Below are 25,252 nucleotides of genomic sequence, written 5' to 3' on the forward strand. Positions count from 1 at the left end.
TGTGACATCCATTTCTGTGGTTCTGTTCCTGTTCTAGTTGTTTGCTTAGTTTGTATTTGTTTTTGTTTAGGTTCAGTTGTTGATAGTTGTGAGTTTGTTGTCAGTTTACTGTTCAGTTTTGATCAGCTTCTTTTCTTAGATAAGTTCATTTAACATTTCATATAATAAGGGCTTGGTGATGATGAACTCCTTGAACTTGACCTTATCTGGAAAGCACTTTATCTGCTCTTTCATCCTAAATGATAGCTTTGCTGGATAGAGTAATCTTGGATGGAGATCCTTGCTTTTCGTGACTTTGAATACTTCTTCCATTCCTTTATTGCCTATACGGTTTCTTTTGAGAAATCAGCTGGTAGTCTTATGGAACTCCTTTGTAGGTAACTGTCTCCTTTTCTCTTACTGCTTTTAAAATTCTCTCCTTATATTTAATCTTGGATAATGTAATTATGATGTTCCTTGGTGTGTGTTTACTTGGGTCCAACTTCTTTGGGACTCTCTGAGCTTCCTGGACTTCCTGGAAGTCTATTTTCTTTGTCAGATTAGGGAAATTTCCTTCACTATGTTTTCAAATATGTTTTCAATTTCTTGCACTTCATCTCCTTCTTTTGGTACCCCTGTGATTCTGATGTTGAAATGTTTAAAGTTGTCCTTAAAGTTCCTAAGTCTCTCCTCATTTTTTTTTGAATTCTTGTTTCTTCATTCTGTTCTGGCTGAATGTTTATTTCTTCCTTTTGTTCCAAATTGTTGATTTGAGTCCCGGTTTCCTTCCTTTCACTGTTGGTTCCCAGTATATTTTTCTTTATTTCACTTTGCATAGCCTTCACTTCTCCCTCTATTTTGTGACCATACTCAACCATTTCTGTGAGCATCCTCATTACCATTGTTTCAACTGTGCATCTGATAGGTTGGCTACCTCTTCATTACTTAGTTCAGTTTTTGAAGTTTTTATCTGTTCTTTCATTTGGGCCGTATTTCTTTGTCTTGGTGCACATGTTATGTTTTAAGGGGTGGGGTCTTATGTATTTGCCAGGGTGGGGCAATCCACCTTGTTGCATTGTGACACTGTATCTGGGAGTTGGGTCAAAGAGGGAACAATGCTTCTTGCTCAGCTCTCCTCTGGCTTTTAGTCACTTCCCCGGCTACCCACAAGCAAATTGGGCCCCTCTGGTGCTGATTCCCAGGTGGGTGGGTTTGTGTATTTTCTAGGACCCTGTGGGTCTCTCCAATGAATTCTTCTGTGAGGCTGGGAGTTTCTCCTGCTGCTGTACCCCTGACAGATTTTTACAGCCAGAGATTTTGAGGCTTTCTTTTCCAGGCTGGAGCCCTAGGTTGTGCAGTCTGTCTTGCTCCCCATTCATTTCTCCTGGTTTATTTGTTCACAAATGTGGGACTGCCTGGGCCTGCAGCCACTGCCTCAACCAGTCCGCCAGCTGCCACCTTGTCATGCGTCCTTTCTGCTCCGGCTACCTGTCTCTGCTCCTCCTACCAGTCTGGATGAATGTTTCTTCTTTAACTCCTTCGTTGTCAGACTTCCATACATTTTGATCTTCTGGCAGTTCTGGTTGTTTTTTGTTTTTAAATTTGTTGTTGTCCTTCTTTCAGTTGTGTGAGGAGGTGAAGTGTATCTACCTAAGCCTCCATCTTGGCTGGCTCATTTTACACTTCTACCAGTAAGACACGTGGTTCCAGTTTTTTCACATCCTCACTGACATTTGTTATTTTCTGTTTTTTTATTATAAGAATTTTTATGTATGAAAATTTTGGAGTTGATTTAACAGCTGATAGTCTAATATTCAGTGTCTGTTAAGCTGTTGCCTTAGTCTTTTTAAAGAGAGAGAGACAGAAATAAATACTTCGTCTAGAGAAGATTTGGGAAATCTGGTTGATCAAATACTAATTCAAATGTTTACCAGCAAAACTTGTACCAGAACCCTTATTTTGGGTTTTGAGCCACTCCTTGGCAACCCCTGTGGTATTCTCACTACACTCTGCTTTTAAGGAGAAAGGCAATTCATAACTTGGCATAAGCATTTTTGGTTTATGTGCTAGAGTCTGTTGAGAGTGGATTTACTCATTTTTATCTAGCAAATTGGAATATACCTACCTTCCAAGAGTTTCGTACAACTTGAATGAACAGACTTGGAGCATCCAACATAAAACCAGCCCATCCCTGAAAAAATATGTGGAAAAACAGGTGGGGTGAGAAAGTTCTGGTTCTTCTTTGACATGCTCCCTACTGTGTGAACACTGCCGGTGGGTGCTGCAGGCACCACTTCCTTGAGAGGGTCATGTCAATTCCCTGTTCCAGAGAGCCCTGTGGATCACAGTGAGAGGGGTGGAATGGGGCACGGCCAGGCCCTGGAGGGCTGCAATAAGTGGGTTGAGTGCCTCCACTGAGTGCTTCCCAGAATGACACCTCTCAGCTGGTTCTCTAAGCTGTCCACATATGTGCAGCCAAGTGTGAGCTGAGCTGGCTGGTCCTGGTTACAGAGGAGGCTGTGTTCACTGCCTGAGGCCTCCACACCACTAAACTGGTGGTGTGTAGACCATGCAGCCTGCAGGGTAACTATGGACATCTGCTTGGAATGAGTTTTACTCAGTTTGGAGGTAGGAACTCCATAGACCACTTGAGGAGTAGAATGCAAACTGGATGATATATATTTTTTTTAAGTATGAGACTGAAATTAGACATTTCATGCTTATTGGGCATTGAGCTATGCATCTAGATACTTCTCTCCACCCCCCACCCCATTCTTTCTGTGTGTTTATTGTCTTCTGCATGATTTTTCTATGAGAAAGCTCACTGATGCACAGCTTGGGAAGCCTGGAGGTGTGTGGAGGTCAATGGAAAGCTCAGAAAGGCTGGTTTGCATCACCTGAAGGCAGAGTGCCTGTCAGGAGTAGGATGGCTGCAAGACTTGACTTCCCCTTCCATCCTTCCTTCCTTCCTTCCTTCCTTCCTTATTTGGGAGAGAGGAAGGGGGGAGAGGGAATGAGAGAGAGATAAAGAGAAAAAGAAAGAAAGGGAGAGAGACACACACATCAATTTGCTGTTCTACTTATTTATGCTTTCATTGGTTTCATTGGCCTACTGTTGTATGTGCCCTGCAGGGGTGGAACCTGCAACCTTGGTGTATGGGGATGATGCTCTAACCAACTGAACTAACAGCCCAGCCAGGGCTAACAAGACCATGCTCTTTATGTGTCCACTGTGATTTTGGACAATGATTTAGTTGTCCCCAGTCTCTGTTTCCACATCTCCAAAATGGGAATAATACCAGTGTCAGAGGACTGCTGTGGCTTAAATGTGGTCATACCAGTACTGAGAAAACTGTGTGGTGAAGAAACTCTGAGGCTGTGGCTGTGGAAGCGTGGGTGTATTGAAGAGACGGAGTCTCACCAGCCCCTCTACTGGCACCTCTCCTAACTTATTTGCATAGCGAGCCTTCTACATGCTGTAATTCACAGCTGCCTTTCTTTTCCTTCTGGACCTCTTCTCTCTGCTCTTCATTTCCCCCTATGTACCTCTACTTCCTCTCAACACGGTATTAAGAGGGTGGGAAGGCTGGGTTAGGGGAGGGTTTGGAGTGGCCTAAGACCATTCCTGAGGAATCCCCTTAAGCAATACATTTTGTGTGCTGCTAGAGGCTCTGGGGTGGGGAGTGGAGTTATCAAAAGGCAGTGGATAGAGAGCCAGGACGGGGGAGCAAGGATTTTGAGGAGCATATCTAGGGCTGCTTGTTTAATCTTCATCCTTGTCAACTCTGAATGTTGGTGACCTGGCAAAATGAGCAATGTGGTTTGAGTATTTAAACGAAGTTATTACAGTAATTTATGTCACTGATTTAATGACTGGTGCTCGATGAACTCTGCATGGCTCTGAAGCAATTACGTGTGTTATTAGATGTGCCAGGTTAACTTTGTTGAATGAGCTTTTGGCCATAGAAGGAACTCTGCCCAGCTTCTGGATTATGAGCTGTCATCTGGCCTACTCATTGTCAGCAAACGACCTGCAGTCCTTTTAACTATACTGCTGAGAAACAGCTGTGAAATGTCCTGGGCCACCTGTCCTTCTTCTCAAGAAGCTCACAGACCTTTGGAAGGTTGGGAAGGGCAGGAGAGGTGACCCTGAGGGCTGAGGGATGGGACATCCTTGTCTTTACTTCTCTAGGTGTGTTGCCCAACTTCATCTCCCCTCCTTCAAGCCCTCCTTCAAACACTTTTAATCTAGAAAACTGGCCCTGGTTGATCCCATCAAGGAGAAAATGTTTTCTTCCTTGTGGCTTTTCTGTTCTTTGTCCTATAATTAGTTTGTCTTAAAGGGGCTTTCTAACCTTTCCTCAGTGTTGAATGTGTGTCCTGTTAGATTGTAAACTATCAGGGCACAGAGTCGTTTCTCCCACCCCGTCTCATCCCTTCTCATTCCCACAGGCCTGCACTGTAACTATTTAGCTATTAGTTAGAGACTTCACCACATACTAAAAGAAACACATTCTGTTGTTATTGTATTTATTGGCTTTAATTATAAGGCACTTCGAAGGCATTTTAGGACTCTGCATCTTCATAATTTTCTACCAGCAATTTGTACCTCGTGGACCAATAATAAGAATAAATTTCCTTCCTCACTTGGCCTTATAATCATAGACATTTTATAATCGGCTGCCTAAAGGTGCTAGCGGGGCTCTCCTGGCTGGAGTAGAAACAGTGACTTACTTCTGCAACTGTATTCAAACCCTCTGAGGAACTAGTGGCTGAGGCGCAAGCTGGCTCTCTCCTCTGCTCCACGGTAGACGTGTGGTGCAAGGGGATTCACACGGCAACATGGGCCAGTCCCCAGCCAAAAAAGACATGCCTAAAGGAGATCAATTGCTAACTTAAATCTGCAGCAGAAGAAAATGAATTATATTTAAGGTAGTTGCTGTCCTGGCTGTTGTATAAAGTTTGAGCTTTGGACTAAAGAATCATTCTCTGAAAACCTTGGTGTCTTTCATTGTGTTTACAAGAACATCCATTTTTCTAAGCTTGGAACCATGCACTTTCTAAGAACAGTGGTGCTTCATGTTAGAAGAAAAAGTACGCAACACACCAAAACCAAAATGTTTTTAGCTTTGTTACCCAAAGGGGATAAATTCTTTTCCGCAAGAGAGTTATTCCCAGGGTGTTTTTATACACTTTCCCAGCAGTTTACAAAGTCGTGGTTTGTGTACACTCTCTCCAGCCTGCAGGCTTGATGTTAGCTTCACCCGCTCGTGCCAACTCAACTCCGTTCCCACATCAGCTATTCCATTTCCTCCTGCCGCTCCCATACTCTTGCCATAGAAGAATAAAAATACATTTGCTCTAATATAACGGGGGGCCTCCAAAAGTTCAGTAAACACTGAACATGAAGAGCTGGTTTTAAAAACAAACCAGCTTTGTACTGAATTTCTGGGACCCTGAGCAAAGCGCTTATTCCATTTTAGTTTTAGTCAAGCAGCAGTAATAATACTTGTCCATCTGTCTGATGGGGCTGTTATAGTCATATGAGACCATTTACATGGTAGCACTTTATAAATGTATATGACTTCTATGAAACAGGAGAGCACGGCAGTTTTGGTTCAAGGCCTGCTGCTTGATGTTGGCATTGTATAGGGTGTTTTACGATTTCTTACAAGTCCCAATTCTTGCAAATCCTAAATGTGTGAACTGATGCCTGACCTATTTAAAACCAGAGAAGCTTTTTTGCTCGTGAGAACTAGCCTCAACTGCTTTAGTCCAAAATCAAGTTGAAATATATTCTTGATCCATGACTGTATTGTCAACATAGCTTCATTTGCATAGCAGGATCCATTCGAGAGCTGAGTTTTTGGCATACTTTAAAAATTGACTGCCTTGAATCATGTGTTAATTCACACTAACAAACAGCATATGCTTGCATTAATAACATCCTTCTGTTCTACACCACAGCCTTCTAATTGAGTCTGTTACATTAGTTCAACTTCTCTTCTAAATATAAGTTTAGTTTTAAGTCAGCTCCCAAGTATATCCCTAGAACAGTGGGATGCTTCCACATTTTTTTTCTCTTTAATTATGCAAACTTGTCTTTATGGAAATTGGCATACCGGGGTAACTTTCTGGTGCTGAGTCATGTGCAGTTTCCACCTCCACCATCCGAAGTCACAAAATGAGTTGGCTGCTATTTGTTGACTTCCTTTTTCTTCCCCCGAACCATGCTCTTCATCCTATTCATTCCGTTGCCAAAGTTTGCCCTTGCAAAGCATCACCATGTTGTTCCCTCTTCTCCCCAGTTCAGACCTGTAAGGTTTCATGTCACGGAGGCTTGCTGCAGCCTTCTCTTCTTCCTCCAGTTCAGGCTCCTTGCATTTGTTCCATTTCAGTTTCGTCTCACCCCACCTGTTCTCCCTCGTTAGCTTATCATACCGAAGCTACTTAGACCATTAAGGCCTTCCCACAAGGTGTCATGGCATTAATCATCTTCCTCTCTGCTGCCTTTGAACATCCATGATTTTTTTTACACAGTAAAACTGTCTAAATATTCATAGTAAATATTGAGTGAGCATGATCCTTTTCTTAGAAATTCACCTGGGTCAGTTAGTGGGCATAAAGGCATTTTTGCGATGGATGTGGCGTTAAGGATCATTCCTCTTTATATATGTTTTAATGTTCAGTTAGAGAAAAAATATATTTTTTAAATATTTTATTTATTTATTTTTAGAGAGGAAAGGGAGGGAGATAGAGAGAGAGAGAGAGAGAAACATCAATGTGCGGTTGCTGGGGATTATAGCCTGCAACCCAGGCATGTACCCTGGCTGGGAATCGAACCTGCGGCACTTTGGCTCGCAGCCCGTGCTCAGTCCACTGAGCTATGCCAGCCAGGGAGAAAAAATATTTTTTGTAACTGACATTAAAACATTTAATCTTTAGTTACTGCTGATATATATACCATGATATACAGTATTAGAAACATATATGAGAATCAAAAATGTTACAGAAAAAAAACCTGGAGCTCTCCTTTTGGAAATAAGACTCCCCCTTCCCCAAATTATGATGCATATAATAACATAATCTTATAGGATTATAGTTGACTATATTCAGTGTGTGTATATGTATGTGGAATTAAAATTGTGGTGCTTTTTTAGTTTATTTAACTTCAAATGCATTCAGTTTGCAAATTATATGGAATATAGGTGCTAAAGCCACTAAAATTGAGTATAATCAATTTTAGCTGATTATCTGTTGTTTTTATTATATATAAATTTTATATTTTATAATGATTGACTTAATTGAACTATTAAGTAATTTTAAGTACTATGTATAATCTTAAAATATTATTTGGAAAAAATATTCATACAACAGCTTCCTGGGGTAGTAGCATTATTCCCATTGTACAGATGAGGAAACTGAATGTCTAGCTAAATCATCCATAGTGGTGACACTAATTATAGTCACTGCCTTCTCCTCTCAGTCACACCCCTTTTTAATCAGATCTTTTTGTTAGTTTAGGCAGAAATTCACCTTTTGGGGGCAAAGAGGAGGGTGACTCAGATAACAAATGTTAAATTTCTCAAATGCGTTCTCAGCAGTTATTGATCGTGTGACTTTGCTTATGAGACACCATGTAAGTAGCATCATTGTTTAGTTTTTGTTGTTTTCTGCTTTGGTCTTTTTCACAGTTCTTGCATTCCTGACATGATCTAACTTGCAATACTCAATATTATATTGTTTCCTTTGTTGGACTACATTTGAGATTTTTGCATCCCTGAGAAACAAGCCTATGATTTTACTTTCTATACTTTCTCAAGATAGTAGCATTAATTTACATGGTTTCCACAGGAAAAGCAAAGTCACATAAATCTATCTGCTGTCTAATGGGACATCAGGAATACCATTAATAGTGCCCTCAGAAGAGCCTTATGCTTGCCGGGCCAGTCATACAACCTGTACAGGCAGGGGGGCCATGGCCTTTTGGTAGAGTAGAAAGATCAGAACATTGAAATCAGAGTTCTTTCCTATTCCAACTCTGCCCTTTAAACTGTCTTTATGATCTTAGAATTATCTCTAAACCTAAATTAACTAACCTCTCTGAGATTGTTTACCACCAGAGAAGTGGAGATTGAAATTCTTATCTTACAGGGGGTGCCAGGACAAAAAGATAATGTATGTAAAATATCTGGCACGCAGTAAGTGAGTGTTAAGTGTGAATCCCCTCGGTTTGTTTTTCACACATGCTTCACAAGAGTCTACATTGATTTGAGAAACACAGTGCATGACACATACACCGAAAAGCCCCACTCATAACCAAGAGGTGGTTTTGTTTTCTCTCACTCACCTTTGAACTATTTGCAATTTATTGTGGGTTTTTTTTTTTTTCTCTCCTAATAGACAAGGAAAAATTAGGCCAAGACTCAACTATTGTATTATCTTTTGTGGCCTCCAGTTTTGTAGAAATATTGTCTGATATCCTGGGTTATTTGGGGTAATTTCTGGGAGGATAGGGACAGTGTTCATAGTGACTCGCTACTCTTTGAGAATAGCCTTGGGGATGGTCGTTATTTAAACAGACCTGCTAAGTCTCTTTAAGAGTTGTAAAGTATTATCATCCCCACAGGGCTGATAATATTTTTGGTAAGCATCTGTTCTCTTAAAATATTCACTATCTATAGAGAACTGGGAAAATCATTAGGACTGGTTCTAATTAATCTGAAGTCTTCTGCCCTGACCATCTTAAGCACAAAAAGTTCTTACCCAAGTAGAGATGAGTTGTTCCTTTCCCTTCTTTTAAAAATAGTAGAAGTTCCTCTAGACTAGAGATTTTAACATTGCCTTCTGTAGTTTTAATGGTTGGGAGTTAAAGTTTTAAAGCGGGCCTTGGAAACTGGATACTGTACTCTTCCTCCCGGAGGGCTGTGTGGGGATGAGCAGTGTGTGGGCGCAGGCAGTGAGCACATGGAATTTTCCCATGCCTGCTTGGTAGCAAAAGAAATGCGTTTTATCCTGGAAGTGTTTTCTGAAATTACACTAGTCTAAAATATCCCAAATCTAGGAATCATTCCTTTAATTCTCCTCCCAAATTGTGCAAAGGCCTAGACAGAATCCCTCCTCCCATCTCAAGTCTGTAGGCTGGGCCACCTCTGTATAGTGGCCTTAACATCTTATGGTCTGCTTTGAATACCTGGATTATATACGTAGTAAAGTTAGATATTCTTCTTCAGATTTGCACAGTAGACCAAAATTAGCTTTACTCTCATGCGTGCGATTTAGCAGTGAAATCCTGTCCTGAAAAGGTGTCCTGAGTTTTCTGTCAGGCTTGGCAGAAACAGATGGTGTCTCAAGAGCTCGAGTATAGTCACGTGGAAGGAGATGGCCACAGTCCCTTACAGCCACACACAACCTGAGTCTCCTCTGAAGTTCTGTGTTGATTTATAACTTTGGAGAATTCCTAGAAAAGTGCGATGGGGGAGCAGTTCCAGGAAAGGTGTGGAGGGCAGACTTTAAATAAAATTCACCTCCCTGGTGAGCAGGGTGGTGGAGCTGTGTTGCCATCAGGGTGTTGTACTTGGTAGGTCTAAACCCACATAAGAGGACATCTCTGCCTTTCAAACACAAGGCTGCACGCGCCATTCAGCAGCCTTTGTTATGTACTTACTATTATTATCTGACACTTTTTAAAGATGTGAAGATGGATCAGAGGTGAGCCCCTGTACCGAGTGTCTCATAATTTTGGTGACTCGATAAAGCCTCCCTATGTTTTTAACACATGGAGGAGCAGTCTCCATCATTTCCAATTCTTTTCAGTGCCTGTGAATATGTATCCGGTTGCTAACACCTTTCAGGTTTACCTATTTTTCAAAAGAAAACTCATCTTAGAGAAGTCTGATCATGTGGTTCTCTAAAGCTTAAGATTAAGTAGCTGTGAAAGGCTGTGCCAGGCTAGTGTACCCAGGGCAAGTTTCCTGAGCCGATCAGCTTACTGGAACTTTGGACCTGGGCTCCTCTCGTCTTTGTATCCCAGTGCTGTCTTCTGCCTCAGGTTTAGGGTCTCGGAAACAATTCTCTTCCTTCTAATGCCTTTCTTGAGGTACACATGCCATGTCTGGTAGCCATTCTTTAAGTTTTGAGAGTGGGGATATTTTCATTGAGATACTTTCTCCCAGGTAAAAGCTGGTCCCAACTCTCAGATGGTTCAATACATGCTGGAATTGGATTACATACCTGAGGATACTCAGGGTTCCTTACAGAAATTTTGAGTCACACAAAATAACAATGTGTACATAAAATGCTAAATTGTGGCATATTTTCATGACTTGGTGATTGATGTTATATTCCTAATGTGCTTTTCCTTAAAGGGGCGCACCTTAAATAGTACTGTTTTATGAAACAAGAGATTCCCAGCGAGGTTTTCTGATTCTCGCTGCTCTCCCCCCAGTTTATCCTCACCTATCTAAGCATCCTGTAATTATGCCAAACTTTCCATTGTTTATAATAAAAACTTCGTGAGGGACCTTGTGTGTCACACTTGTCACCTGGTGTCCAGTTTCTAGGACAGATTTGCACAAAGCAGCCACCCGAATACTTGTTGAATGAACAAATGAATTTTAATACAAGGGACCTTGGTGGCCTTGTTGTCTCTGTGTGTGAAGGGAAGGAGTAGAGCAGCCGAAACTAACAGGTAACCATGCCAACTCCTTAATAAATGAGGTAGGTCTTGGGCTATTTTTACACTGGAGTTTGTGGGTGTTCTTTGGGAAATGGACTTCTTAATGTTCCTTCTGCTTCTCACTTAGAGTTCTACTTAAATACCTTTCTACCAACTCACTTTCGTTCTGCTCCTTAAACCTGGCACAGTCCCTATATCATGATTTCCATAGAAACTGATTGCTTTAAAATACTGTCTTTTAGCCAACATGAGCTAACATAACAAATGGCATTTTGTAAGTGGCTAATACTTCAGGGAGTTGTGTTCTTCACAATGTCTTCATGCTTCTTAGGATTCAAAGCAGCCAGGAAGCATGAACCTTTAGAGGACATTGCAGATAATTTAGTTGCTTAAGAGCAATTCTGAAGTCACTTAATGATCTGCCCTCAGGTTTGGCCATGACAGGCATGTTCCCCGCCCACTCCGATCTGTTTGTAGCGTGGCACTGGGCAAGAGCTGGGGCAGTGTGCTGAGGGCCTCCATTCCAGCCTGGGTCTGCCATTGACCCAGCAGATACCCACAGGTGGTCCCTTTCCCTTGCATGACCCCAGCTTCCTCATTTGTGAGAAAGAGATAATGCCTATCTCTCAGGGTGATTGTGAGAACGACACAATAACATGGAAAAGTGCTTTATAGACACTAAAGTTATGCCCAAATGAATTCTTTTATCAGCTCCCTGATTGATGGCTCTTAAAATGACATGGTTATTATCCATGCCCGTGGCTCATATCAGAAGTTGCTCCTCAGAAACTGTTGAGTAATTCAGAAACATTTGCAGGCAACCTCTGTGGTGTAGAAAGATCTGCTTTTGCTATGATTAAGGCTTTCTCAAACTCATAACCTTGGCCTCCACTTTGGCAATGGGTCATGAATGAAAGAAGGTGAGGCTGAAGTGTGTGTGGTTGAAAGGGCAGTTGAAGGTATGTGATCCAAGGGCCAGGTCATAAGGGAAGGAAGGGGTGGGTAAAAGGAAGCCCCATGAGGGCAAACATATTTTGTTTGTTTGGTTCACTGCCCTATCCGTCATGCTGTCACTCATGCCTAGCCCATGGAGTCTATGAATTGAACATGACTTGAGTGAAGTCTGTGTAATGGTACTATATTTGCTCCATCCATATCAATAACCACACCCCTATTTCATTCAGTGTAAATAGGCAAGAGTTTGAGAGCCCCCCTCAGTGCTCTCCTGGACCAGTAGAATCTTACTTAGGTTTCTGGGATCTTGCAGTCAAGGCAGGGGCCTAGGGACCAAGTCCTGCTGGGGCTTCTGCCTCTTCCCAGGAGGGCTGGTTGAGGCTAGAAGGAAGCAGCAGCTAAGAAGGAAGGTGGCGCTGAGAGTGCCTCCTTTGCCCGCACTTAACAGTTGGGGAGACTGGCCTGAGCACGTGGATTTCCGCTGAAAGTCTACATTGTTTTCAAATTGTGATGTGTCAGAAGGTGCTATAAAATGAAACTACCCTGGTAAAAATGGGAGACGGATTTTAGATTGAAATTAAAATGGGAAACTGGAAGTCATGGGGTGTCCTGGGGATTAGCTGTTAGGAATGGTGGAGATGGAGGACTAGGTGAAGATATGTGAGCATGCCAGCTAGCTTCTGAGAAAACCCAGGATGAGAAAAGTCACCATTTGCAGTCATCCTAGGGTGATGGCTAACTCATTCAGAGAGGATTCACTGGAACACAGCTTTTCAGCAAGTGTTTGAAGTGCTCTCTGTGTACAGAGAACCGTGATAGAGGTGAGGGAGATGTAAAGATGCATCAAAAAGAATCCTTTCCTCTAAGGAATCCCCACTTTGCAGAGGCAGACATGGTGGACTCACAGCGGGGCTTCTGTGATGAGTGAGGTAATAAAATTGTAAACCAAAGTGCTGAGGGGAGTGGATGGATGCTGACTTTCAGACACTCTGAATTTTGCTTGAGAAGATGTCAACGCTGTCACACGTAGAAGGTGGGGCAGTGGCTTTCCATGCAGAGAGAAGGTGGAGAGCAGAAACACTCAAAAGGTTGTGGTATGGCCCCAAAACATGGCGCTGTTCAGAAGGGGTGGCTGCAATGTAGACTTCCTGTAGGGAGGAGAGGGAGAGTGTTCTAGAACTTTGTTCTCTATGGAATGGGGATCCATTGAAGGTTCTGAGATGAAGAATAACATCAGTTATTCACAGTTGGACTGTGTGTTAGAAAGATGTTTCTGGTGGCCCTGAGGAGAATCGGTAGAGGAGGGTGCATGGCTAGAAGGCTACTTGAGGGTTGTTGTAAGAGTTCAGGTGAGAGAAGGCTGGACCCTTGCAGGGGCCGGGCAGAGGGGGGTTGTTCAAGAGCCCTTGTACTTTTCCTAAAACTGGGAGCCATCTTCTAAAATTAAATCACATTCAGTTTATTAAGAAAAAGAAGATGCTTTTGACAAATACAAATCTTTGTATTGGTATCAGTGGTCTGGGATGAGGTCTCCCTGTTTGAAGGAATGGAGGCATAATGGGCAATTGGGAATGGTAGCGGGGTAGACTGGGCCAAAGGATGGTGGTAAGTGTGGAAGTGCCTGCTCTCTGGGGCCTGCTTTTGTCATATACCAGCCTGTCCTGGTGTTCTTCCACCTCTCACCTCTCTCTTCTTCCACTGGTTTCTTTTCCCCCTCACCCATAAACAGAGGCTCTTTCTGAAGTTCTTCCATACTTTTTTTAGTTTTCTCTATCCCATCCAAATATGTCTAGCCTTGATGTTCGTGCCTTTCACTTGGGCAAATTATCTCTCAGCCTGTTGGTCCAACTGTAAGGTTCAGTAAATTACCTGCCTCAGAGAATCACAAGATTTAACTGAGGAACTGCATAAAAAAACATGTTGCCTAAGGCCTTGAAACAGAGTAAGTGCTCACCAAATAAGCATCTAGTACATATCTGAGTTCTTTGAGGATTTGGTATTATTTTTAGATCTTAAGTGTTTAGCATTGTACTTGCTCCAGTAAGAGTTCAAAATTTGATCTAAATTTCTTTTGACTGCCAAGATGATATTTTAGACTCCTCATCAGCAGGGCATAGGATTGGCCTTTCTTAGGGGTAGATGGTTGACCTTTGCATTCTTATCTCTTCTGCTTGGAACCAGGTCCTGTTTATGAAAAGGGGTGACTGGAGCTAGCAGCCGGGGAACAAGAAAGCACACACTTGACATATCTGCCCCACATGACTGTCCCTGCTATACATACATTTTGTCTTCGTTGGATGAGTAATCTAACAAACAAGAAACCAAATTCATTTCATAGCCATTAGAATTCAAGTTCAGGGTCAAAGAGGGAAAAGGGGTCCTTTTTATGAGAAAGGAATGTTGTCCTGTCAACTGACAGCTGAGCTGGCCACTGTGGGTGCTGTTGAGACAGTGGCCAGAGGAAGTGCTGTTGGGAAATGGGGAGCCGGGTGCTCTCCAGAAAAGCAGGACTGAAGTGTGCAAGTTTGTAAGTGAGGCTTCTGCTGGAATAGAGTGTGGGCTTGAAGACTGTTCATTTGCTGTATCCACTCCCTTTTTCTTTTGGATACCTGTTGGCCAGGAAGATCAGTCACATAAATGCCAAGAAATAAGTGAGGGAGGAATTTTAGAGACTTTGGCATCTGTAAAAATAGGGTTTGGGTTGGATGAGAAGTCCCTGTAGGAGCAGAACATGTCTTTTTAGGTTCTTTGTTCAACCCCAAAAGTTCCAGGATGCTCCAAGCTGAGCCACTGGACCAATTCCACAAGCTTGTGAAGGGAAGCCGTTGCAAGTTGGCCATGCTGTAATCGATTTGAGGCTAACTGCTATGGCATCATCTATGAAATCTGATTGCTGTTCTCATTCTATTACTAGTCATTTCAAACCTTACTTGAGTATTGCTTTTTTTTTGCTATAAATAATATAATATTGTAAAATTCAGAGCAAATCTCTTTCTACACTTGGCACTTCGGTGTCCCTGTGTCTCAGTGTTCCATGTTGAACTGCGCATGAGTTTGTTCTAGCTGATCGTTTCAGGTGTTAAGTTGGTGAACACTGCCCTTGTAGTAACACGGTGTTATCCTCTGTTTCCAGCTATTGTGGATGATGAACGGCTCTCTGCAGAGGAGATGGATGAAAGGAGGAGGCAGAACATTGCTTATGAATATTTATGCCACCTAGAGGAAGCCAAAAGGTAAGATCCAGACTTTGGCTATTTGCATACCTTCTATTGGAGATAAGGTATGCGATGTTACACATATGCTTTAACTATTACATTTTTCGGACTACAAGATGCACTCCCCTTACCCCCAAATTCGGGAGGAATAATGGTTGTTAATGCTGCTGTTGAGTTCTGTTTACATTTACATTTGTGAACTTTATGTTATTTATGTTATAAAATATTTTACTACATTTTTTGCTTCAAATTTTTTTCCCCGTTTTCCTAGTCTAAAAGGTAGGTGTGTCTTATGGTACAAAAAATACAGTAACTCGTTTGCACTTTTGTTGGTAGGAGGGTAATGGGAGAAGAACCACCTGTTTTTGTAAATAATAAGCAAAATTGAGGAAAAGTTATTACCACAGTCAAGGTCAAAGCACTAGGAAGGCAACTACTCCTTTACCTTCTTCAGAGTCTCCTAGAAAATGTCTGAGCAAATTGCAGATTATTTCAAATTTCTTATCTCAGTGACTCGTATGTGGGAGAGCAGCCAAGACTTAAATCAATTTCCTTTTTCCCCAAAGCTCCCTCAGATCTTTTCCCCACCCCTACCCCAATGATTATGAATGCCCAGTAGGGTAACAGCATTTTGGACTGAAGTCCATTGATGACTAAGTTAGAGGGTAGGTTTATGACAGCAATCTCCTTTCTAATTCATGGGTGTGTTTCCTTTAGGATATGTTGTCCCTAAACTCATGCTGACTCTTAGACTTTTTAGATTATAAGTAAAAAAATGTTGGGTTCTCCAAGGAGAAAGTAAAGATAGAGAAGACATTTGCACTCAGGCTTCTGTGTCAAAGGAATCAGGTGAACTTTGTCCTTTGAATACTGCAGTGCTCATGAGTTAGCTTCTGGTGAATTCTTTGTACTGGAATGGGGCAACGGCTTTGCTTTATTGTCAGACGGTATGTTCCAGCTCTCTTCTCTGTAGAGGAAATAAACATTTAGTTAGTGGTCATCCGTGTTAATTACCAAGTAGCTATTTACAGAGCTGGAATGAGGTTTTTCTGTGAATGTTGTGTAGAATGTTCAGTGATACCTTTGTGCTACTTTGGCCTCATAATTGGTTAAAAGAGCATTTCCCTGGATTGTTTCATATTTTGAGTATCCTGTAACTTTAAGTTCTAAAACTAAGTTTTAAAGGTTACTTAGCATGTCTTTGAAGCCTACTGGTAAATTGAAGGTCACTGAAGATTCATTCTCAGTCTAAGATTATTAAAAAATATGCTTTTAATCAAATTGCTAAAAAATTAGAGGAGAGGGATTCATAAATGTTCAAAATCAAGATGCTTATAATGAAAAAGTGTAAGGAGCGTTAGTGGAAACTTTCTGCTGACACACACTGTGCATTTTAAGTTTTCACCTCCTCTTTTATGTGAGTGGGGAGCAGTGTCACACAGGGAAGGTATGTGACTGGGAGTCAGCGCTGACTTGCCCAGTCCCAGCCTCAGCACTGATGAGCGGTGTGACTTGGGCAGGCCATCTGCTCTGTGGGAATTTCAGGTTTTTCTCTCTGTAATGGGATGACAAAGATGTTACCACACCACCGGCCTACTTATTTCATGGATTTTCCCCCCCTAAAAAGCCCACTAACATCAAGAAAGTATACGTGTTCTGTAAACTGTAGTGCCAGTCAGGTGTATGATAATGACATAAGCATAGTTTACTCCTGAATGTATCAAAGTGGTATCAATATAGCTTGAAAACTTGCCATCTTCTTTAGTATTTTCAAAATTCCATGGTTGAATTTTGTTTTGGAAAAATCCACATAACAATTAGCCCAGGTTCCTTGAAGAAAGCTTCCTTAGGAATAGTTTCATTGAAAGTAAAGTCTATAAAATATACAGTTTTTTTTTAAAGATGGTTTTCATAAATTTATTTTACAAAAAGATTTTTGATATATGTACTTATGAATCTTTTATTAAGATCTGAACACTTTTTGTGGCTTTCAGGAAAGCTGATTTTTGGTCATGGAGTATGTAAACATTATATGGCTTAATAGATATATTGATACATGCTGTGATTTCAGAAAGTATAGTATGTAGAATTCTGACAATGTTAGTGCCTTAGAAATTTGTCATACTGGGTTTCTTATAGTGCATGCATGTATATGTGAGTATAGTTGGCTTAGAACATTGAGTTTTTACTAAATGACATACTTAGAATGTGTAAGAATGTATCCAGAAATTGTTTCTTGTTTCTTACTTCAGTTGAAGTGACTTAAGTGCATTTTAACTAGAGATGTGTTGGTTCTGTGTTTATGCCTCTTTTCTTTCTTTCCAGAGTGAGAACTACATGGATTTCTAGTTTATATGTATTAAAAATTTAGAATTTTAATAGTTCAATATATCTTTAATTTTGGTTTTAGTGATTTCAAGATTCTGTGATAATATCACACCATTTAAAAGTTCCTTCAGCTCAGTTGGTTGGAGCATCATCCCATAAACCAAAAGGTTGCAGGTTCATTTCCCAGTCAGGACATATGCCTGGGTTGTGGGTTCAGTCCCCAGTCGGGGTGTGCGTGAGAGACAGTCAATTGATATTTCTCTTTCACATCGATGTTTCTCTCCTTCCTTTTTTCTCTCCCTTCTTTCCCCCCTCTCTAAAATAAATAAGCATGTCCTTAAGTGAGGATAGTGAGGATAGAACAAAGTCCCATTAGAGGGATATACCTACCAACATTATAGAAATAAAAAGGACAATGAGGAAATACTATGAATAATTATATGCCAATAAATTATAAAACCTAGGTGAAATGGACAAATTCCTAGAAAGACTCAAACTACCAAAACTTACTCAAGAAGAAATAGAAAACCTAAATAGACTTATAACAAGTAGAAAGATTGGGTTAGTAATCTAAAAATTTCCCACTCTTACAAAAAATGTAAGAGGGAAGACTTTCCAATTCATTCTACTGAGACCAGATACCAATATCTTTGTCTAGTTTTGGTGTCTGATACTAAAACCAGACAAATATACCTCAGGAAAACTATAGACCAATACCCCTTATCAGTACAATACAAAAATCCTCAACAAAACACTAGCAAACTGAGTTCAGTGGCACATGAAAAGAACTATACACTACCAAGTGGGATTTATCCCAGGAATTCAAGCTTAGTTTAACCCCAAAATCAATCAATAATGACAATTCAATGGGGGGAAAAGTCTTTTTAACAAATGATATGGAGACAACTGTATATACACAGGCACAAAATTGAATTTGTATTCCTACTTCACGCCATATAGAAAAATTATCTTAAAGTGGGTTGTTAATCTAAATGTAAGAACCACTGCTATACAGCTGGACTTGATACCAGAAGCATGAACACAAGAAGAAAATAAATTAGAAATTATAAAAAATAAGTCTTTTGATTTAAAGGATACTATCAAAGAAGTGAAAAGACAACCCATGGAATGGGAAAAAATATTTGCAAATTACATATTTGATAACAGACTTGAATCCAGAATATAAAAAGAACTCTCACAACTCACAATAAAAAGTGAATAGCCTAATTAGGCCTAAAAGTGCTGAATAGACATTTCTCCAAATAAGATATACAAATGGACAATAAGAATGGGACAGGATGCTTAACATTAGTCATTGGGGAGATGCAAATCAAAACTACAATGAAATACCACTTCAAACTAGGATAACTATAATAAAAAAAACAGACAATAACAAGTGTTTGCAAGGGTGGAGAGAAACTGGGACTCTCATACATTGCTGGTTGGATTGTAAAATGATGCAGCTACTTTGTAGGACAGCTCAGCTGCTCCTCAAAAAGATTAAATATTGAATTACCATATGATCCAGAAGTTCCATCACCAAGTATATACCCAAGAGAACTGAAGATCTATGTCTATGTCCATACAAAAACCTGCACACAAATGCTCATTGAAGCATTGTTCATAAGAGCAAAAAGTGGAAATAACTCAAATTTCCATCTACTGGTGAATGGATAAATAAAATGTGGTATATTCACACAATGAAACATTACTCAGCTATAAAAATGGGAGCAGCAAATCAAATTCAGCAATGTGTAGGAACAATGTAAATCACAAGTGAGATTTATTCCAAGTATGCAAGGCCGGTTCAATATTTGAAAATGAATTAATGTTATCTATCACATCAGTAGGTTAAATAAGAAAAATAGCATGGTTATATCAAGAGATGCAGAAAATCCAACACCTATTTATGATAAAAAATACTTACTAAACTAGAAACAGAGGAAAATCCTCAACTTGAAAAAGAATGTCTACAAAACACCTACAGCTAACATCATACTTAGTGGTGAGAAGCTCAAAGCTTTCCACTAAAATAAGGTGCAAGGCAAAGACGTCTCTACCCACCACTCTTTTCCAACATTGTGCTGCAAGTTTTAGCTAATGCACGAAAATGAGAAAAGGGAAGGAAAGGTATACAAATTGGAAAGGAAGATTAAAAAAACCTGTTTTAGTTCACAGATAACACAATTAACTATGCAGTACAGCTGAAATTAAAAAAAAAAAAACAACTCCTGAAACTAATAAGCAATTATAGTAAGCTTGCAGGGTACAAGGTTACTATACAAAAGTCAGCCACTTTCCTATATAGCAGCAATGAACACGTGGGATTTGAAATTAAAAATAAAATGCCATTTACATTAGTCCTCAAAAATGAATTACTTACGTATAAATTTAGTAAATTATATATAAGATATATATGAGGAAAACAATAAAACTGAGGAATTAAATCAAAGAAGAACTAAAATGAAAAGATATTGCTATGTTCATGGATAGGAGGACTCAATGTTATCCAGATTTCAGTTCATCCTAACTTGACCTATAGGCACATCCCAATCAAAACCCCAGTAAACTGTTTTGTGGGTATTGACAACCTGATTCTCAAATTATGTGGAGAAGCAAAAGACCCAGAATAGCCAATACAATGTTGAAGGAAAATAGCATTGGAGGACTGACACTACCTGCCCTTAAGCTTAGTATAAAGCTAAAGTAATCAAGAGTGTGGCATTGGTGGAAGAATAGATAAATAAATCAGTGGAACAGAATACAAGGCCCAGAAATAGAGCCCTGTACATACAGTAAATTGATCTTTTTTAAAGGAGCAAAGCAATACAGTGGATCAAAGATGGTCTTTTCAACAAATGGTGCAGGAACAACTGGATATCCACATGTGAAAAATGAACCTAGACACTGCTGTTATACCCTTCACAAAAATTAACTCCAGTAGATCAGACCTATATGTAAAATACAACACTATGAGACTCCTTAAAGGTAATAAAAGTGAAAACATAAATGAACTTTGTGATGGCACCAATGGCATGATTTCTTGAGAGAAAGAATTGATAAGTTGGGCTTCATTAAAATAAAATTTTCTGTTCTACAAAAGGTAAATGCTTAAAACACAACAATAAGAAAACACCCAGCCCTGGCTGGCATAGCTCAGTGGTTTGAGTGCGGGCTGCAAACCAAAGCATCACAGGTTCAATTCCCAGTCAGGGCACATGCCTGGGTTGCAGGCCAAAGCCCCCAGCAACCGCACATTGATGTTTCTCTCTCTCTTTCTCCCTCCCTTCCCTCTCTAAAAATAAATAAATAAATAAATAAGAAAACACCCAACATCCTGGGGACTTCCAGTGAAGATGGAGTCAACACGAAGGCTTGCCTCCGTGTACAACAATAGCAAAATATACAATTAGACTATAAAACAAATATCACCCCTGTCAGAAAATCAAACTGTGTGGAAGTCTAACAACCAAGAATTTAAAGAAGCCACATTCATCCAGACAGGTAGGAGAGGTGGAAACATGGAGACATCCAGAGGGGCGTGGAGACATGGAGTGGCACAGGCAGGCACAGAGATGGGATGGGTGGTCCCATATCCATGTGTGATGCCTAAAAATTGGGAGGGATACCTCATGAGTGAGAGATCCCAGCCTCAGATCAGACCACCCAGAGCAGGGTTCCAGCACCAGGAAGATAAGTCACTATAATTTCTGGCTATAAAAACCAGTGGGGTTTGGGGCAGCAGAAGAAACTGCAGGATGCTCAAGAGACTCCTCTTAAAGGGCCCACAATGGACTTAAGACTCACACAGACCCATCCCTCTGGGATTCAGCACCAAAGAAACAGCTGGAAGAGCAGCAGTTGCACACAGGGAGAAAATGAAGTGACTGGCATCAGGGCAAGTGCCGGGAGGCAGCTTCCTCTGGGCAAAACTCCAGAGGCCAGGCAGAGGCATTGTCCCCTCACCAAGCCCTCCCCCACACAGAGCAACAGAGTAGTGACACAGGTTGCCTCGCCCTGGTGATTACCTAAGGATCCTCCCCAAACAACTTAACAGGTGTGCTTTCCTACAATAGGCCACACTGCTAAGACAGGGAGTCAAAGAAGCTTTACCTATTACACAGAAACAAACACAGGGAAGCTGCCAAATTGAGGAGACAAAGAAATATGGCCCTAGTGAAAGAACAGAACAAAACTCCAGAAAAAGAACTAAAAAAAATGGAGATAAGCAACCTATCAGATGCACAGTTCAAAACACTGGTTATAAGAATGCTCAAGAAACTCATTGGGTACATCAACAGCATAAAGAAAACCCAGGCAGAAATGAAGGTTGCATTAAGTAAAATAAAGAAAAATTTGAAGGGAACCAACAGTGGAAGGGATGAAGCCAAGAATCAAATCAACAATTTGGAATATTAGAAAGGAAGATCATTAGTCAGAACAGCAGGAAGAAAAAAGAATTCAAAAGAATGAGAATAGGCTTGGGAACCTCTGGAGCATCTTTAAACATACCAACATCTGAATCATAGGGGTACCAGAAGGGAAAGAGGAAGAGCAAGAAATTGAAAACTTATGTGAAAAAAATAATGAAAGAAAACTTCCCTAATTTGGTGAAGGAATAGACACACAAGCCCAGGAAGCACAGAGAATCCCAAACAAGATGGATCCAAAGAGGACCACACCAAGACACATCATAATTGAAATACCAAAGGTTAAAGATAAAGAGAGAATCTTAAAAACAGCAAGAGAAAAGCAGAAAGTTATCTACAAAGGAGTTCCCATAAGACTCTTAGCTGGTTTCTCAACAGAAACTGCAGGCAAGAAGGGACTGGCAAGAAATATTCAAAGTGATAAAAAGCAGGAACCTACAAGATAGATTACTCTATCCAGCAAAGTATCATTTGGAATGGAAGAGCAGATAAAACGCTTCCCAGGCAAGGTAAAACTAAATGAGTTCATCATTGCCAAGCCATTATTATATGAAATGCTAATGGGAATTATATAAGAAAAAGAAGATCAAAAAGATGAACATTAAAATGGCAATAAATTCACAACTATCAGTAATTGAATCCAAATAACAAACTAAGCCAGGGGTGTCAAACTCATTTTCACCAGGGGCCACATCAGCCTTGAGGTCACCTTCAAAAGGTCGAATGTTACTTTAGGACTGTATAATTGTAACTGCTCCTTAACTAGGGGCAAGGAGCTCAGTACTGCCACCAGGTAGAAACAAGATGCCGGGCTGGATAAAACAAAGTTGGGGACCAGATTTTGCTCGCGGGGCTTGTGTTTGACACCTGTGAACCAAGTAAACAACTAGAACAGGAACAGAATTATAGAATTGGAGATCATTTGGAGGGTTATCAGTTGAAAGGTGGAAGGGGGAAGTATAGAGATGAAGAAGCACAAATTGGTAGGTACAAAATAGATAAGGGTAAGTTAAGAGTAGCTTAAGAAATGGAGAAGCCAAAGAACTTATATGCATGACCCATGCACATGAACTAAGGTATGGAATTTCGGGAGTGAATGGGGGTACTGGTTAGAGGGGGGAAAACGGGGGACAACTTTAATAGCATAATGAATAAAATATTATTTTTTTAAAAAGCAAACAACCTGATTAAAAAAATGGGCCAAAGATCTTAATAAACACCTCATCAAAGAAGACACACAGATGGCAGATAAGCACAGGAAAAACTGCTCACAGCATATTGTCATCAGGGATGCAAAATAATACAACAATAAGATACCACTGAACACCTATAAAAATAGCCAAAGTCTAGCTTAGTGACAATACCAAACTGCTGGTGAGGATGTAGAGCAACAAGAACTCTCACTTATTGCTCATGGAAATACAAAGTGGTGCAGCCACTTTGGAAGACAGTTTGACAGTTTCTTACAAAACTCAACATACTCTCATCATATGATCAATTGTGCTTCTTCTATTTACCCAACAGAGTGAAGGCTTATGTCCACATAAAAAAAATGCACATGAATGTTCATGGAAGCTTTTTTCATAGTTGCCAAAACTTAGAAACAACTAAGATATCCTTCAGTAGGTGAATGGATAAATAAACTCTGGTACACCCAGAGAGTGAAATAGTATTCAGCGCTAAAAAAGAAATGAGCTATTAAGCCATGCAAAAAGAAAAGCCAAGGAGAAGCCTTAGGTAAAGAAACCTTATGATGTGAAAGAGTCCTATCTTGAAAAGGCTACATACTATATAATATGTGACTTCAACTATATAATATTTTTGAAAGAGGCAAAAATATGGACACAGTAAAAATATCCGTGGTTGGGGGAAGGAAGCCGAATAGGCAAAATGAAGTTTTTTAGGGCAGTGATACCACACTGTATGATACCACAAAAATAGATATCTATTATAATATATTTGTCCAAACCCATATAATGTATAATACTAAGAATGAACTGTAATGTAAACTGTGGACTTTGGAGGATTATTATGTGTTAATGTAGGTTCATCGGTTATAAGTAATGTTTCACTCTGGTGGGGGATGTTGGTAATGGGAGAGACTGCATGTGTGGGACAGGAAATCCATTTATATGAAATGTCCAGAATAGGCAAATTGATAGGTCCAAAAAGTGGATAGGTGTTGCCTAGGGCTGGGTGATAGGTGGATTGGGGAGTGATTGCTAATGGGTATGAGTTTCTTTTTGCAGGGACAAAAATGTTCTAAAATTGCAGTGATGGTTGCATGACTCTCTAAGTGTACTCACTTTAAAGGGTGAGTTGTATGGTATATAAATTCTTTCTCATCTAAGCTGTTATTAAAATTCCTTTGATCAGACTGGCTTGGGGAAGTCCTTAGTAAAGCTGTTAAAGAAGATTAAATGGTATTTAGCAGATAAAATGCATATAGAAGGTACTCCTAAGATACATGTGGTATCTAAACACTTCATTTTACAGGCTGGTTTTTGTTTTGTTTTGTTTTGTTTTTTTAGCATCCATTGTAAGGTTATCTTAGGAGCAGGAGATCAAGCAACTACTCAAAAAGCTCACTTTTTGGTTAAAGCTTACTCACAAGTTTTAAATTCTTTCCTTCACTTTTGTTCGCTCTGTTGATCTCTCTGTATGTGCACACACGAGCATCTCCCTGTATCTAGCTCATCATCTTCCTAATTTCTCTCATATGTACACCTCTCTATCCCATCACCAGCTTACGAAGACTTCTAACATCTCTTGCTATATTGCTGCATTGGTTTCTAATTGGTTTTTGCATTCCTCTGGCCCCCTTTCATCCATGACCTCTATCATATTCAGGTGAATCTTTTCAAAACCCTGAACTGTTGCAGCCAGTTCTGTTCAAAACTTATAGTTGTTTTTCAGTACTCAGGATAAAGACCGAGCTCCTTTGTAGGGCCTCATAGGCTCTGTACAGTCCAGTCCTTACAGCCTCTCCAGTTTTGTGTTGTGCCCTGTCCCCTATTCTATATTCCAGCCACACTGACCCCCTTTCAGTTGCATGTTGCCTCCCACACAGGACCCTTTCCTGTTCTTTAACTAGTCAGACGCGACTCAGTGTTCAGATTGCAGCTCACCTTTTCAGGGAGTCCTTCTCTCCCTGTCGTCCCCATCTAGGTCAAATACCCTTATTACAAAGGTGTCATAGCATCAGATCCTTCACATACTTGAGTGGATCACTTAACGCTCAGCAGTGAATTATCATTGTTACTAATGAGGATTTATTGTACGCTACTTCTCATGTTTTGATACTCCTGGTGGTAACAAGTGGGATATGCATTAGATGTGTGGCAGACAGGATTCTGGATGATTTAACTAGACTGCCAACCTAGAGGTAAAATGTGATCTTTGTCTCAGTGGAAATTTCTATATGGCAGTTGAGTGACACAAGTTCTTCCCACTATATATGTAACCCAGTGAGTTTTGAAGCCAAGACTTCTAGATAGTTTAATGATACCACAGTGTGTTAGAAGATATCCAGAGAATGGCATAGAGTATTTTCCAGTGAATGAATGAATGAAGACAGGAAGCATTAATCTGTGTATAATTATGATTTATGGCTGGAATTATTGCTCACAGTTTATAAAATTATGAAGTCTGTGCATGTAGATTTTATA

General features: G+C 40.3%; 1 protein-coding gene across 1 annotated transcript in view; it reads left to right on the forward strand.

The window, feature by feature from the left end:
* IQGAP2 (IQ motif containing GTPase activating protein 2) overlaps positions 1-25,252 on the forward strand; it is a 267,241-nt gene that overhangs the window by 29,338 nt on the left and 212,651 nt on the right. Inside the window, exon 2 of the mRNA XM_036020440.1 lies at positions 14,745-14,844. Within this exon, the coding sequence (XP_035876333.1) occupies positions 14,745-14,844 (100 nt within the window). The remainder of the gene's footprint in view (positions 1-14,744; positions 14,845-25,252) is intronic.

The sequence above is a fragment of the Phyllostomus discolor genome, chromosome 3, assembly GCF_004126475.2.
Source record: "Phyllostomus discolor isolate MPI-MPIP mPhyDis1 chromosome 3, mPhyDis1.pri.v3, whole genome shotgun sequence".
In the NCBI taxonomy this organism is placed as follows: Eukaryota; Metazoa; Chordata; class Mammalia; order Chiroptera; family Phyllostomidae; genus Phyllostomus; species Phyllostomus discolor.